General features: G+C 48.5%; 1 protein-coding gene across 1 annotated transcript in view; it reads right to left on the bottom strand.

Moving 5' to 3' along the window:
* ZFC3H1 (zinc finger C3H1-type containing) overlaps window positions 1–16,617 on the bottom strand; it is a 220,457-nt gene that overhangs the window by 62,572 nt on the left and 141,268 nt on the right. The window contains 3 exon segments of the mRNA XM_029597179.1: window positions 2,439–2,676; window positions 2,907–3,098; window positions 15,781–15,967. Coding sequence (XP_029453039.1) covers window positions 2,439–2,676; window positions 2,907–3,098; window positions 15,781–15,967 — 617 coding nt within the window.

The raw sequence follows: 16,617 nt of genomic DNA, 5'->3' as shown, positions 1-16,617 counted from the left end.
GGACTTCTTGGGAGGCTGGGTGTTACAAGTACTGGCAGACAACCGATCAAGGGTCTCATAATAGTCCTTCGGTTTCGCCACCACCTCTTTAATTCTGTCTCTGAACAGGTTTTCATCTGTACAGGGCAAATCTGCCAGGCAGTCCTGGAAATCCAGGCGAAGATCAGAGGCTCGCAGTCAAGTCATCCAGCAAGCCCCAATGCCCACTGCATCAATCCTCATGGCCTCTCAAACACGTCGTATACAGAGCGGACCTCATGCTTCTCACACTCAAGGCCCTGCTGCACTACCCTCAAATTTCTCCTGAGCTTACTGAGGGAGGCGTTCCCCCAACTCCTGGGCCTGTTTCCAGAGATTTCTGGAGTACTGACCCATGTAGCACTGGTAACACGCGATCCTGGCCGCTAACATTGCGCCTTGAAACACCCAGCGTCTGAGAGCGTCTACAGCCCTATGCTCTCGGCCGGGGGGGGGGGCACGTGCTGAGGCATGAGTGCAAAGCTTCTTCGCCTTCAAGGCCAATTCCACCACCACAGACTGGTGGGGGAGCTGTCGGCATTCAAACTCAGTGGTAGGCTGGACCAGATAAACTGCGTCCGTTTTATGGTTCACTGGAGAAATAGATATGGGGTGCTCCCAGAGTCGGGCTGCCAGCTCCTTAAAGATCTCATGAACTGGAACAGCCACCACCTCCTTCGGGGCATCCAAGAATTGCAAGATCTCCAGCATCTTGTGCCGAAAGTCCTGCTCCATCAACAGCTGGAAAGGCACTGACTCCACCATGGCTTTAATGAACCCAGTGAAGGAGAGATCTTCCGGGGAGGGATTTCCGCCACTCTTCCGGAGGAGAGGGCTCCAAGGGCAAATCCTCCAATTCCTCGGTGGAGGAAACAGAAGCCTCCCTTTCCCAGGGGATCATAAGGGGTCTCCCCCTCACTTTGCACGTCTGGAGCGCCTGACCACCAACTCCTCCTCAAAAGTTGCCGAGGATAAAACAGCTTGAGGAGACAGCGGAATCAGAGCATCTTCCAAGTCACGGGGAGCCACCGAAATCTTCACTGGTGCCGGTGAAGCCGCCAATGAGTCCTCAGAAGGATTAGCTTCCTCTGCACTAGACCGCACTGAGGGAGGCACTGATGCGGTCAATGCCTGCCCGCGGTCCGACTTGGAGGAAGACGAATGGTGGCAATGTTTCCTCGACTTCTCCCAATGCTCACCCCAGTCCTTGAACAGGAAGACAATGACTGCACCCAGTCCTCTGCACCCACCTCAGGACCAAGGAGCAGCAGCAGAGGTGACCCCAGGAGGTCTAGGCCAGGACTTCCTTTCTGAGCTGGATAGAAGTCCCTGACGTTGACAGATCCGAACCTTTAGGGCCGAATAGTTTCTCTGTCTTGTCCAAACGAGCACGACGGCCCTTGGGGGTCATCTGGGCACAGAGATTGCAACCACGGACATTGTGTGATGCCCCCAGGCAGAGGACACAAACTTCATGGGGGGTCTGTGATGGACATAGTCCAGGGGCATTGGGGGCCCTGGTGAAAGCTAGACGATGCCATAGCGAAAAGAACACTGCATGCGGTCGATGGCCGGTAGCCACCTGGGGGCGACACCGTTGGCTATCGACCGCAAGAACCCGAGAAGCTTACCGAGACCGTAGGGAAAAATGCCCAGCCAGGAGTGCAGTGACCCGATGCGACGCTGGCGATGAAAAACTGCAAAAAAAAAACAAACCCCCAATGAAAAGCACGAGCTCCATGACCACGAGGCGAAAGCTTCGCAGAAAGGAAGAGACTGAAAAGGGATTCCGTGTGAACGCGTGATTAGCAGTATGCTGGGCATTCTCAGTTTTCCGTGCCAGGCTCTATCTGATGACACCCATGTGTGAGGACTACCATCCTGCTTGTCCTTGGAGAAATTTGGTTATATTTTAACAAGAAAAGGAGAACGGCTCAAAAATCAGTTTGAATGGATTATGATTTAAAACATGGGTGGAAAAAAAAATGGGAAGATTCTCCTCTGCCAATGGGAACATACTGACCCAAGAAAATTTGGGAAATGCAGTGGCTAATACTGAGGAATACTTTTCCAGCCGATATGGTCTGTTACTAAAACCATTATGGAAGGAATGCTTTTTTTTTTTTTTTTTTTTTTTTTTTTTTTAAAGAATTGAGGTACCTATGGCAAGGAGATTCTACTTTTGGAATGTTAAGAGCAAGTCTCTTTCCCTGGCAGATGCAACCTAGCTCCGACAAAGTTTATTTGGTCTTCTGGCTCACCATTAGTAAAATCTACCAGAGAAGGTGGTGGTCTCTATTCAACCTAACCTACTGTGATCCTATAAGAGGAAATCTTCCCACAGGCAGAAAGAATAGAATTTGGAAAATTCTTTTAGAGGGTGAATACACCATATTACATTTGAAAATCTTTTCATTTACCTTCAAGAAGTGCTAACAACACATCAGGATTGGTCTTTACACACTGCTGTGTTTGCCACGGAATTAAAAATGGCTCTTTGCTCACAATCCTTGCAGGGTTTGCATTTGCTGGATCATAAAAGTTCACAGGAAGTGCATTAAATTCAATAAGGTATACATAGGCCAACCACAACAAGCAGCGGTCACTTGCGGTAAGATGCTCAGCTACGACCTTCTCACTAGTCGACTTCAATGCATTCTGTCAAAAGCAAATGAAATATACAACATGTAAAGTGTTAGAACTGAAGCCAGGACACAAAAACACCTCTCACTGCCATCAATGGGATGATTTATTTTGCCCCCACTCTATGAGATAATACAGATTTGCTTTGTGGAGGCATGGGGCTGTGTGTGTGAAAGGGGCAGTTATCACAGAGCACCTAAGCATTTAAAAAAATGCCATTGTGCTGTTTAAAGAGCTGTACTAACCTGTAATAAGGCAATAGCATTTTGTTGCCTGCCCGTGAACAGATTCATCTGAACTCGAAACAGCAGAACTTCTAAGAGCTGGAATGAAATATAATCCGAGTCCTTGCCACCATCTGCTGCTTCCATTAGAAACTGCAGCATTCGGCCACATACATAGTCTTTGCCATCAAAAGTGTTCTCCAAACTCAGATACTAATTGAGACACAAAAGACAGATTAGTTCATTAAACAAAAAGGTAGTGTGGAATAATTCCGCAGGAAAATGTAGGCCACAGATATACCCAGAAATATATCCATCCAGAGAGGAAGGTCTTCCCCCAATCTAAGAGTCTTCCTTCCCCCGGATGATAAAATATATGCTGCAAAAGACAGGAGCTTCAGTTTGGCAGCCAATGTTACATCACCACCATTGTAATGAGGAAATGAAGCAGCACTTGGAGGAAAAATAGATATGTTTATATAATTAGGTCCAGGGAAAATGCTCCTCCAAGAATGTAAGATAATTCTCTTGTATCAGAAAGGAGTTTTTCACACTGTGCTGCAGAGTGAACTAGAAATGCAAGTTTCCCCCAGAGGTATTCAAAACCTCTTAATTACATAAAACATTATCGCTGGGAGAGAGATGGTCAAATGGTTAGAAACAAGAGACCTAGATTCAAGTCCAGTTTCTGCCAATGAGGCTGATTGTGACCTTGCGCAACTCATGAGAACATAACATGCCATACAGGGTCTGACCAAGGGTCCATCAAGCCCAGCATCCTGTTTCTAACAGTGGCCATTGCAGGCCATAAGAACCTGGCAAGTACCCAAAAACTAAGTCTATCCCATGTTACTGTTGCTAGTAATAGCAGTGGCTATTTTCTAAGTCAACTTAATTAATAGCAGGTAATGGACTTCTCCTCCAAGAACTTATCCAATCCTTTTTTAAACACAGCTATACTAACTGCACTAACCACATCCCCTGGCAACAAATTCCAGAGTTTAATTGTGCGTTGAGTGAAAAAGAACTTTCTCCGATTAGTTTTAAATATACCACATGCTAACTTCATGGAGTGTCTCCTAGTCCCTTCTATTATCCGAAAGAGTAAATAGCCGATTCACATTTATCCATGGTCTGTCACTGCCCAATTAGACTAAACTCTTTTAGGCAGGAACTTGCTATACATTTGTTGTACAGTACATTATCTAAGAGCCTATAAAATTATGTAACCTGATTAATAAAAATGACAATTATACAGCCTGTACAATCTTAAGATTATTTTCCCACAGCATTCTGCAGCAGTAACCTGGTAACAATGGTCTGGTGTGCTGGTACTGGGAATAGCAGACAGTTTATAGAGCATCATAGGAAAATTGGTTCTTACCCGCTAATTTTAGTTCCTATAATACCACAAACCAGTCCAAACATTGCAGAAATTACTTACCTGATAATTTTGTTTTCCTTAGTGTACACAGATGGACTCAGGACCAGTGGGGTATTGTGCTCTTCTGCTAGCAGATGGAGTCTTCAAAGCTAACGTCACTCTAGTTATACCCCTGCAGTAACTTCAGCTCTTCAGTATTATCTTCGAAAAGTCATAGTGGATATATATTTGCTTAAATAACTTGATTAAACTTGATTAAAACTTGAACTGGTTCAACTAATTTCCAAACTGGAGACCGCCAGTGCACTCAACCAATTAACGCCAACACCGGACAAACTGTGGGTGTCTTGAACTAGGGGTTGGCTGTGGCTTACCTGTATTTGCTTAGTCTCGAGGTTTGCTATCCGAGGTTCTCCTTTTCTGGGGCAGCCACGGGCAGGATGGTGAGTCCATCTATCTACACTAAGGGAAACGAAATTATCAGGTAAGTAATTTCTCCATTTCCTAGTGTGTAGCCAGATGGACTCAGGACCTGTGGGATGTACAAAAGCTACTCCCAGACAGGGTGGGAGGCTGCTCTTGGCCCACTTAGTATTGCCTTGCAAAGGCTGTCTCTTCTTGAGCTTGAACATCCAGGTGATAGAACCTGGAGAAGGTATGTATGAAGGACCACGTTGCCGCCTGACAGATCTCGACCAGTAGCCTGGTTTCTGCCCAAGAAACTGCCGGTGCCCTCGTAGAATGAGCCTTAACCTGTAGTGGTAAGGGCTTCCCTGCCTCTATGTAGGCTGCCTTGATTACTTCCTTGATCCAGCAGGCTATGGTCGCCCGCGAGGCCGCTTCTCCTTGTTCTTCCCGCTGTGAAGAACAAACAAGCAATCCATTTTGCGCAGCAGTTCAGATCTTTCCAGGTACCACACTAGGAGTCTGCAGACATTTAGATGGCGAAGAAGGTGTGAGTCTTCAGAGTCCTTATGTTCATCTGGAGATGATCATAAGATGGTTTGGTTCAAGTGAAACTCGGAAACCACTTTCGGTAGGAAGGAGGGGACACACTGTGCAGCTGTATGGTTCCAGGAGTGAACCTAAGGAACGGTTCCCGACAGGATAGTGCCTGAGACGCGACGAGCTGAACATATTGCCACTAGGTATACAGTCTTCAATGTTAAGAGGTGTAGTGACAGACTGCGTGTTGGTCTGAAGGAAGACCCAAGCTAGGAATTCTAATACTAGATTGAGATTCCATAGAGGCACCAGCCACTTTAGGAGTGGTCGGAGTTGTTTAACCCCTTTCAGGAAGCGGGACAAATCTGGATGGGTTGATAGCCGGATACCGTCCATTTCGGTTATGAAGCAAGGCAGTGCGGCTACTTGGACCTTGAGGGAGTTGAGTGACAACCCCTTCTTCATACCATCCTGTAGGAACTCCAGAATCATGGGAATCTTGGCAGTCCGCAGGAGTATCCCGCAGTCCTCGCACCAGGCTTTGAATACTTTCCAGATCCGTACGTATGACAGGGATGTGGAGAACTTGCGTGCTTGGAGCAGAGTGTCAATAACGTCCTTTGAATAACCGCGCTTCTTCAGGCGAGTCCTCTCAAAGGCCAGACCATAAGAGAGAACAGAGACTGATCTTCGTGGAGAATCTGGCCCTGCGGAGAAGGTCCCCGCGAGGACGTAGGCACAGAGGGTTCACCGCAACGAGTCTCTGCATGTCTGAGTTCCATGGTCGCCTTGGCCAATCTGGGGCTACTAGCAGAACTAATCCCCTGTGATATTCTATCTTGCGGATGACCTTGCCCAGTTGTGGCCATAGGGGGGGGAAGGCATACAGTAAGTCTTCCTCTGGCCAAGTCTGGACGAGACTTGGCCAGAGGAAGACTTACTTCCTCTGGCCGATCCCTTGGGAGTGTGGCTTTCGTCTGCTGCTGAAGAACCTGGGGACTTGGGTACTGAGACTGGTGGGCCACTAGATCCATGGCTGAGAGGCCCCAGCGATTTACTTTCAGTTGGAATGCTATGGCGACAGCGTCTATTATCCCGGTTTCAGGCTCTCTCTGCTGAGGAAGTTTGCTGAGACATTGTCTTTTCCTGCGATGTGGGAAGCAGAGATCCCTTGTAGGTTTATCTCCGCCCATGCCATGAGAGAGTATCTCCAGAGACACCTGCAAGCTCCTGGTTCCTCCCTGATGGTTGATGTAAGCAACCGTTGTCGCGTTGTCCGACATTACTCGAATCGCTTTGCCTCGGAGTCTGTGGCACAATTGCAGGCATGCTAGTCTTACTGCTCGAGCTTCCAGGCAGTTTATGTTCCATTCCACCTCTTCCTTGTTCCACTGTCCCTGGGCCGTCAGTTCCTGACAGTGGGCTCCCCACCCTCGCAGGATCGCATCTGTGGTGAGCAAGATCCAGTTCGGTGGGGATAGACTTACTCCTCTGCTTAGGTGATTTTCCTGTAGCCACCACTGGAGCTGAGAAAGTACCTCCGCTGGTAGCTGGAGGCAAATTGAGTAGTCCTGGGACAGTGGGTTCCATCGTGACAGCAAGGAGTGCTGGAGTGGTCGCATATGGGCCCTTGCCCATGGGATGACCTTCAGGGTTGATGCTATGAGGCCGAGGACTTGAAGATAATCCCATACTTGGGGCATGCATTGGTCATCAATCGTCGTAACTGTTCCATCAGTTTCCTTCTCCTTGGAGGAGGGAGGAAGACTTTGTTCTGTTTGGTGTCGAAACAGTCCCTCAGGTACTCTACAGATTGAAAGGGCTGCAGACTGCTCTTGCCCGTGTTCACGACACAACCGAGTTCCTGCAGCAGGCTCTTGACTCTGTTGGTCACCTGCCGGCTCTCTTCCGAAGACTTTGTCCTGATCAGCCAGTTGTCCAGGTAAGGGTGTACCAAGATCCCTTCCTTCCTCAGTGTTGCTGCCACGACTACCATGATTTGGGTGAAAGTTCTGGGGGCGGTTGCTAGGCCGAAGGGTAGCATGCAGAACTGGTAATGGTGACCCAGTATCGCAAAGTGCAGGAAGCGCTGGTGATCCTGATGGACTGGGATGTGAAGGTAGGCTTCAGAAAGGTCCAGGGAGGTCAGAAACTCTCCCGGTCATACTGCCATTATTACGGAGCAAAGAGTTTCCATGCAGAAGTGTAGTATCTGCAGATGACGGTTAACATTCTTGAGATCCAAGATGGGTTGGATTGATCCTTCCTTCTTGGGAACGATAAAATAGATGGAATAGCGCCCCGTATTTTGTTGGGGCGTGGGAACCAGAGTTATTGCCTTCAGACTGAGTAGCCTTGTTAGAGTGGTTTCTACTGCCAGTCTCTTGGTGTGGGAGTGGCAGGGTGACATAAATTTGTCTCGAGGGATGCTGCGGAACTAGAATGATGTTTAGTATCTATTTGTCCGACATTGTCTCTTTGGTAGAAGAGGGCAAGTCAACCCCCTATCTCCTCTTCCTTTCTCATTGTGGAGCACGGCTGGAGCTTGCCCCCTGGCCTGCTCCCCTCTTGGTCTGTCGGTTCCGAAAGGGCTGAGGTGCCTGGAACTGCGAGTTCCTATAGGGTCTAAAGCGCTGCAAGCCTCTGCCCTTGGTTCTTCTGGGGAAGGGACGCTGAGATCTTTTACTCCTATCTTCCGGTAGCCGAGGCACTGGGGATTCGCCCCGTTTGCTGGCTAACTTCTCCAATTCACTTCTGAACAAGAGATCCTTTAAAGGGCATTCTTATTAATTTAACAGCTTTTTTATACCGACATTCGTGGTTACATCATATAGGTTCACATCGAACTAAGAGAAAATACTTGTGAGATTCGCTTTAGATGTTGTGTCCGCAGACCAATTCCGTAGCGATAGTTGTCTTCTGGCTGCCACTACCGAGGCAACGCCCCTGGCTGGGGCACTCACCAGGTCTGAGCTTGCATCCGTCAGGAAGGTTGCTGAGGTTCCATCGTCTCACCAGTATACGTTCTGGAGTTATTTGCCTCTCTCGAGAGGAGCAAGAAGGAATGTGCCCACCAGTGCGCAGCAGGAAGCAATCTGCAGTGTCATTGCTGTTACGTCAAAGGCCTGCTTAAGGATGGATTCTAATTGTCTGTCCTGATTATCCTTCAATGCAGCCCCTCCCTCAACGGGAATAGTCATTCGCTTTGAGAAGGCACAGACCATAGCGTCCACTTTCGGGAAACACAGACTATCCTTGGTCGATGGCTCTAGAGGGTAGAGAGCTTCCAAGGCCTGACCCCCTTTGAAGCTGGCCTCCAGGGCATTCCACTCCAGGTCAATTAGTTCCTGGATGGCTTCCAACACTGGAAAGTAGCATGAGGCCTTACAAAGGGACACCAAGATGGGGTTCTTCTTTGGTTCCACCATAGGGTTCGTGCCTGGAATACCCAGCGTTTTCAGAGTCTGGGAAACAAGGGCTGGTAATTCGTCCTTGTGGAAGAAGCGAAGCATGGTTCGGTATGGTTCCATTCCTGGAGGAATTTCTCCTTCTTCCAAGGAGTCACCCTCATCATCTGAGGTGTCTGGGTCCCTGTCAGGGAAGTTCTTGGTTAAGCGAGGCATGTCTCGAGGCATCCGAGCAGGGCTGGGAGGATCTTGTGCTTCCGGCAGGGGTTGAGCCCGGAACACAGCCAGGGCTGATTGCGCCTGAATGAAGGCTTGCAGGCCTTGGAAAAATTCCAACCAGGAGAAGGTCCCTGGGTCCATGTTAATTCCAGGGGGAGTTTGAGTAGGGGCCCCAGAGGTGCCCTCCTGTGGAGAAGCCATCTCGGAGATGCATAGATCCAGGGAGCTATCGTTGGTAGTTCCGGAACCATCTCCTGACAGTAAGGGATCAGGCTTTGGTTCCCCCTGGCTTCTCGCAATGTTGACACAGGCAGGACTCCAATTCAGGCTGCGCGGCTCTTATGTGGCAGGCTGTGCAAAGAGAGTGCCTTCTGGACTTCTTGGGCGTCTGGTGCCATTACCTCTTGTGTGTTTGCGTGCGTGCAGTTGTAAACACGCATGCAACCTCAGCTCTGTAGTTATGTGCACAGGTGCACTCAGTTGTCCACTTAGCTGTGCGCGCAGCTATGCGTGCGTCTGTATTGGATGCGCACAAGTTAGGCGCATCGGCCGCCTGGCCTGCTCCGCACGTACCGCCGGTTGAGAAGGGAAGATGGCGCCGACGACCCCCACGCATAAGATGATGCCCCCCCAAGGGTCTCCACGTGTGTGGACCCTTGCACCAGATCGGGGCCTAGCCCAACCAAGACTGCTCATCCCGATCGGTGCTCCCTTTTAAACTCGCCGGAGAAGAATTTGGTACAGCAATCAGAGCTCTGGAGACCAGAAACCTGAATTTAAAGATTTTCTTCTTACCTGGTCTCAGCGCTTACCAATCGTGTGCCGGACGATCTCCAGCTGCGGGGGGAGAGGGAATTACCTTCACCGCTGCGCTCGGTTCTGCACCCACTGCCTTTCAGCCACAATGGGGTTTAAGTCCTCACCGGGATCCGGCTACCGGACCAAGGCACACCTCTGAGGGATATCTGAGATCACCTCAGGATTCTCGACTGGGGGAGGGACCCTTAGGTATCACCGCAGGAGAGTGGGGCTCGATCTTCTTTAAGATAAATTTTGTTTCTTCTTTGCTGTAATTCTTAACACTATTCTAGTGTGTGGGATAGTGGCCGCATCTGCTAGGAGACTGAGAGATACTGAAGAGCTGAGGTTACTGCAGAGGTATATTTAGTGACATCAGCTTTGAAATCTGACTCAGTCTCCCATCTGCTAGCAGAAGAGCACTATACCCCACTGGGTCCTGAGTCCATCTGGCTACACGCTAGGAAAGTGGATTTTGCATCCCTACCAGCAGATGGAGTCACTGCTACATATCAGTGTACCACCTGAAGTCCCTCCGTATTGACCTGTACCCAAGCTAAAGAGTAGAGACCATTCCCCTTTTTTAGGACGAACAGGAAACTCAGGGTTGGGACTCCCCCTGACGTGGCGTCTCCCGTACTTCGAGAAAAAACACTGATAAACTCATGAACATTTACAGTGTGTAAACTTTTTAAAATTAATACCAGGACATTCAGTCTTTCGGCAGCAAAACAGGGGCGGGTCTCTGGACTGATCTGTGGTTATTACAGCAACGAAAATTAGCAGGTATTATCAATTTTCCTTTCCTGAACATATTCAGAACAGTCCAAACAAGTGGGATGTACTAAAGTACCCCTAGACTGGGCAGGATCCCGAAAGACCCGTGCGCAGAACACTCATCAAAAGTCACATCTTCCTGCGCCTGAAAGGAAATTTTGGTTCTTACTGATAATTTTCGTTCCTGTAGTACCAGGGATCAGTCCAGGCTCCTGGGTTTATTCATCCGTGCCAGCAGGTTGAGACAGAGAAAGTAAAACTGACACTGCTTTATATACACTGATGCCACCTGCAATTCCTCAGTATTGATCTGTACCAAAGCTAAAACACAAAAACCACCATAAAAAACATTTGAATATGATGGAGAAATTACTTACCTGATAATTTCGTTTTCCTTAGTGTAGAAGATGGACTCAGGATCAATGGGTATAGTGTGCTCGTGCTAGCAGTTGGAGACGGATCAGATTTCAATTTGATGTCAGCCCCTAGTACATATACCCCTGCAGGAAGTGCAACTCTTCAGTATTCTCCTTGAAAAGCATTGTGGATATATGTGTGACTAATTTGATTAACTTGGATAACTTCATAACTTGTTTAAACGTTATAACTTGATTAACTTGAACTGGTTGAATTGATATAGCTGGAGACCGCCAGTGTACTCAACCGGAAAGCGTCGACACCCGGTAGGGTGGGTGCCCTAGGTGAATGAAAACATGGCTTACCCTTGAATCATTCGAAATTCCATGTGTAATGGCAGCCAAGGGTGGTATGCTGAGTCCATCTGTCTACACAAAGGAAAACGAAATTATCAGGTAAGTAATTTCTCCATTTCCTAGCGTGTAGCAGATGGACTCAGGACCAATGGGATGTATAAAAGCTACTCCCGAACTGGGTGGGAGGCTGCCCATGACCCACTTAGTACTGCCCTTGCAAATGCCGTGTCCTCCCGAGCCTGAACATCCAGGCAGTAAATTCTGGAGAAGGTGTGGATGGAGGACCATGTCGCCGCCTTGCAAATCTCGGCGGGTGACAGCATTCTGGTTTCTGCCCAGGATACTGCCTGGGCTCTGGTAGAATGAACCTTGACCTGTAGAGGCGGTGGTTTGCCTGCTTCTACGTAGGCCGCCTTGATGACCTCCTTGATCCAGCGGGCTATGGTTGCCCGTGAGGCCGCTTCCCCTTGTCTCTTCCCACTGTGAAGGACGAAAAGGTGGTCCGTTTTTCGTACGGTTTCCGACATTTCCAGGTATCTAGATAGAAGTCTGCCAATGTCGAGGTGACGTAGACTTCGAGCTTCTTCTGAATTCTTCAAGTCATCCGGCGATGGTAGCGAGATTGTTTGGTTAAGGCGGAAGTGTGATACCACTTTGGGAAGGAATGAAGGGACCGTGCGTAGCTGTATGGGTCCCGGAGTGAGCCTGAGGAATGGTTCACGGCAGGACAGTGCTTGTAGTTCTGAAATGCGGCATGCTGAACAAACTGCCAGCAGGAATGCTGTCTTTAATGTTAACAGGCGGAGGGACAGCCCTCGGAGGGGCCTGAAGGAGGTTCCCACTAGAAAATCCAGGACCAGGTTGAGATTCCAAAGAGGTACCGGCCACTTTAGTGGTGGGCGTATGTGCTTGACTCCTTTCAGGAAGCGTGACATGTCCAGGTGAGAGGCTATGCTGTCGCCCTCACTCTTGGAGCCGTAGCATGTTAATGCGGCCACCTGTACCTTGATGGAGTTGAGGGACAGCCCTTTCTGTAGGCCGTTCTGTAAGAATTCTAGGATCATGCGAATTTTACTTGAGCGTGGCTTGATGTCATGGTCTTCGCACCAGGCTTCAAATACCCTCCAAATCCTTATGTACGTTAGGGATGTGGAGAACTTGCATGCTCGGAGTAGGGTTCGATTACAGCCCCCGAGTATCCGCTCTTTCTCAGGCGAGCCCTCTCAAGGGCCAGGCTGTAAGAGAGAATTGAGCTGGATCCTTGTGGAAGATCGGTCCTTGTTGGAGCAGGTCTGTGTATGGAGGCAGTGGTAGGGGGTTCCCTGCCAGTAGTCTTCTCATGTCTGTACCATGGTCTTCTTGGCCAGTGTAGTTGTATCTTGTGAATGACTGCGCCCAATAGGGGCCACAGCGGGAATGCATATAATAGGGTCCCCTGTGGACAGGTCTGTACCAGGGCATCGATCCCCTGGGACTGAGGTTCCCGCCTGCGGCTGAAGTACCTGGGTACTTGGGCGTTGGATCGGCTTGCCAGAAGGTCCATGTCCGGTGTCCCCCACCGGTTCACTATCAGTTGGAACACTGTGGGTGACAGCTTCCATTCTCCTGGGTCTAGACTTTCCCTGCTGAGGTAGTCTGCTGTGATGATGTCCTTCCCGGCGATGTGGATGGCAGAGATCTCCTGGAGGTTTACTTCCGCCCACGCCATTAGGAGGTCTATTTCTAGAGACACCTGCTGGCTTCTGGTTCCCCCCTGCCGGTTGACGTAGGCCACTGTTGTGGCGTTGTCAGACAATTCTCTGACCACTTTGTCTCGGAGTCTGTAAGCGAATCGTAGACAGGCTAAGTCTGACTGCCCGCGCTTCTAGGACGTTGATGTTCCATCCCGCCTCTTCTGCGTTCCACTGCCCTTGGGCGGTTAACTCCTCGCAGTGTGCTCCCCATCCTCGTAGGCTGGCATCTGTGGTGAGCAAGGTCCAGGTTGGGAAGGATAGACTTGTTCCCCGGCTCAGGTGTTTGGCTTGCAGCCACCACCGTAGCTGGGTCCGGACTCTGCCCGGAAGTGATAGACGTACGGTGTAATTCTGATACCATGGACTCCATCGTGATAGAGGTGAGCGTTGCAGGGGTCTCATGTGAGCTCGCGCCCATGGCACTACTTCCAGTGTGGATGCCATCAGACAGAGGACTTGCAGGTAATCCCATGCTGCGGGACAAGGTCCGCTCAGTATGATTTGTAACCGGTTCCACAGTTTTGATCTCCTTGTGGGAGTCAGGCTGACCTTATCTTCTTTGGTGTTGAATCGGACTCCTAGTGTTGAGTGAAAAATTCTTTTTCACTCAACGCACAATAAAGCTCTGGAATTTGTTGCCAGAGGAGGTGGTTAGTGCAGTTAGTGTAGCTGGGTTCAAAAAAGGTTTGGATAAGTTCTTGGAGGAAAAGTCCATTAATGGCTATTAATTGCATCAGTAGCATGGGTTCTTCTTAGTGTTTGGGTAATTGCCAGGCTTTTGTGGCCTGGTTTTGGCCTCTGTTGGAAACAGAATGGTGGGCTTGATGGACCCTTGGTCTGACCCAGCATGGCAATTTCTTATGTTCTTAGGTATTCTAGAGACTGTGAGGGCTGTAGACAATTTTTGTTTGTGTTTATCACCCAACCTAGGCTCTCCAGTAGAGTTTTGACTCTGTTGGTTGCTTGGCGGCTTTCCTCTGGGGATTTAGCCCTGATCACTAGTAGTCTAGGTAAGGATGTACGAGGACTCCTTCCTTCCTCAGTGTTGCCGCCACCACCACTATGATCTTGGTGAACGTCCGGGGTGCTGTGGCTAACCTGAAGGATAGTGCCCGGAACTGGTAGTCCAGGATTTTGAAGCGTAAATAGCGCTGGTGTTCCTGGTGAATTGGGATGTGTAGGTAGGCCTCTGAAAGATCCAGGGATGTGAGAAACTCTCCAGGTTGTATCACCCTTATTACGGAACGTAGGGTTTCCATGCGGAAGCGGGGAATCCTTAGGTGGCGGTTGACTGACGAGGTCCAGGATGGGCCCGAGCGTCCCCTCTTTCTTGGGGACGAGAAAATAAATTGAATAATGCCCAGTATTTATTTCTTGTGGAGGCACTGGGGTGACCAGTAGCCTGGTCAGTGTATCTTCCACTGCCGCCCTCTTGGAGAGGTCGTGGCACGGGAATTCCACGAACTTGTCCGGAGGGGTTCGTAGGAAATCCAGGTAGTATCCCTCTCGAATGATGGCTAGGACCCACTTGTCTGAAGTTATCTCGACCCATCTGTGGTAGAATAAAGCTAGTCTGTCCCTTATGGCTTGGCTGAATCTCATTGTGGGGTGCGGCTGGGACTTGCACCCCAGCTGGCTCCCCTCTTGTTGTGCTTGTTCCGAAAGGACTGGTTCCTGCCCATAGGTCGGGGCACTTGATAGTTGCTTCTGTATGGATTGAAGTGCTGAGAGCTTTTGCCCCTGGAAGATCGGGGAAAGAAACATTGTAAACCGGTGTGAAGGTTCATACCAACATCGGTCTAGAAAAACCAGGAAATAAATAAATAAATCCTTGTGAGGCGCGTTTTGGAAGATGTGCCGGCTGACCAGCTTCGGAGCCAGAGTTGTCTCCTGGCAGCCACCGCAGATGACACTCCTCTGGCCGCGGTATGCACCAGATCGGAAGCCGCATCCACAAGGAATGATACTGCTGGTTCCATGACTTCTCCAGGGGCGTTGCTCCTGGTCTGAGATAAGCAGGCACATGTCACGTCGAAAGACTGTTTAAGGATGGATTCCAGACGCCGGTCATGTGCGTCTTTGTGCGCTGCTCCTCCCTCCACTGGGATAGTGGTGCGCTTCGAGACCGCGCAGACCATGGCATCAACTTTTGGGCATGTCAGGAGGTCTTTGGTCGCCGGGTCTAGGGGGTACATGGCTGCCATAGCTCGTCCCCCTTTGAATGAGGACGCTGTAGCACTCCATTCCAGGTCAATTCGCTGCTGGACGGCTTGTAACAGAGGGAAATGGCGAGAGGTCTGGGAAGAGAGAGTATTAGAAAAACTGGTGCGACAGATGTAATCTGCTGTCTCTCGCCCGCAGTGGACCTCAGGCAGTGAGTCTTCCTTGCACCACAAGTTCAAATCATTTGCCTTCATACCTCCAAAAACTATAATTTACAAGCAAACTTAACTTTTATTATTGTCAAAATGTTCTCTACTGAACGCAAACATTTTTAAGTAAAAAATCAGATCACAAGATTTCTTCTCAAGAAAGCTCAACTAATGGCTTATAATTGCCAAATACTTAGCTTCATTAGCAAACAAAGCTCCACTTCATAACTAATTCAAGACCAACCTGACATGGACCATGTTTCGGCATATACCGCTGCCTTCAGGGGTTCTTTTATAAACCATGTACCATAATTTAATAGTATGTCTGTTTTCCTGTATTTGCATGTGCACTATCTTCTTCTGTTTTGTTTTTTTTTAATATTTTTTGAAAAAAATCTTTTGGATTTCCCTCGCGTTTTGTTTGCTTTAAGTATTGAAGAGGTGCTGCTCTATGTTGTGATCACATGATTTATAAAACCACCTTCAAATTAGTCATTTTCTATGCATCAGAGGTTGTGTGGTATAAAAAAAAATTTTAAATGCTTACTGTCCACCAAGTTTGGTAAGAAGGGGCATATTCTACTGCCGTCTCACACATCTCTTGCACCTCCTCCTTGGTTCCTCTTTTTGAAAACAGCTTAAGGTAATGACACCAAATTTCAGGATTGTCTCTATTGTGCTCCAGTGCACGGGCCAAAACATTTAGAGAAGAGTCCAAGCACTCTGATGAAGACCTGCACATGAATCAATAAAGCAGACAAAGATTAGACAATTCAGGTTTCCTCGCTCCCTCCCTATGTCATGTTGCAGCAGCACTGCAAGCCTTCCAGGGTCCTGTTGGCAGAACTAGTTACTGCATGAGGCTAAACCAGACAAAAAAAGAATCATCTTGAGGAAGCCAAAGAGATGGTTCCAGAGAACTTACACAACCTAAAGAAAGTAATGACTCCTACTGGGAAAGGAACCATGAATCTACATTCCAAACACAGCGAGATGCTAACCCTCCTAATAAATAATTCACCTTACCGGCAAGTTGCTAACAACATGTGCCAAAAAAGTTAGGGAATTCTTTGTTGCCATTTCAGGTTTCACCTCAATTGTTTTATAAAAAAAAAAAAAAAAAAAGTTTTATTGACTGCTCTGAACAATCTGACAATCATTCTGAGTCAAAACTGTAGTCTAAAAGTAGAATATATAATCAAAAAAAGTACATATTTTATTGAAATAAATATTCTTTGCACAAAAGCCATTTCCAATTCTTGCTGATATCAGAAACCGGCTCGTTCTGGGTCCTGCTCACAAAGATTGTGCCAGTTTGCTGGGCCTTCACAACTCAGGAATGAACAATTGTTATGGGATCGTGCCAACTGGAAAGTAGCTGAGC

This window comes from Rhinatrema bivittatum, chromosome 4, assembly GCF_901001135.1.
Source record: "Rhinatrema bivittatum chromosome 4, aRhiBiv1.1, whole genome shotgun sequence".
Classification (NCBI taxonomy): Eukaryota; Metazoa; Chordata; class Amphibia; order Gymnophiona; family Rhinatrematidae; genus Rhinatrema; species Rhinatrema bivittatum.
Note: the sequence above shows the minus strand (reverse complement) of the source record. Positions and strands in the feature narration are given on the sequence as shown.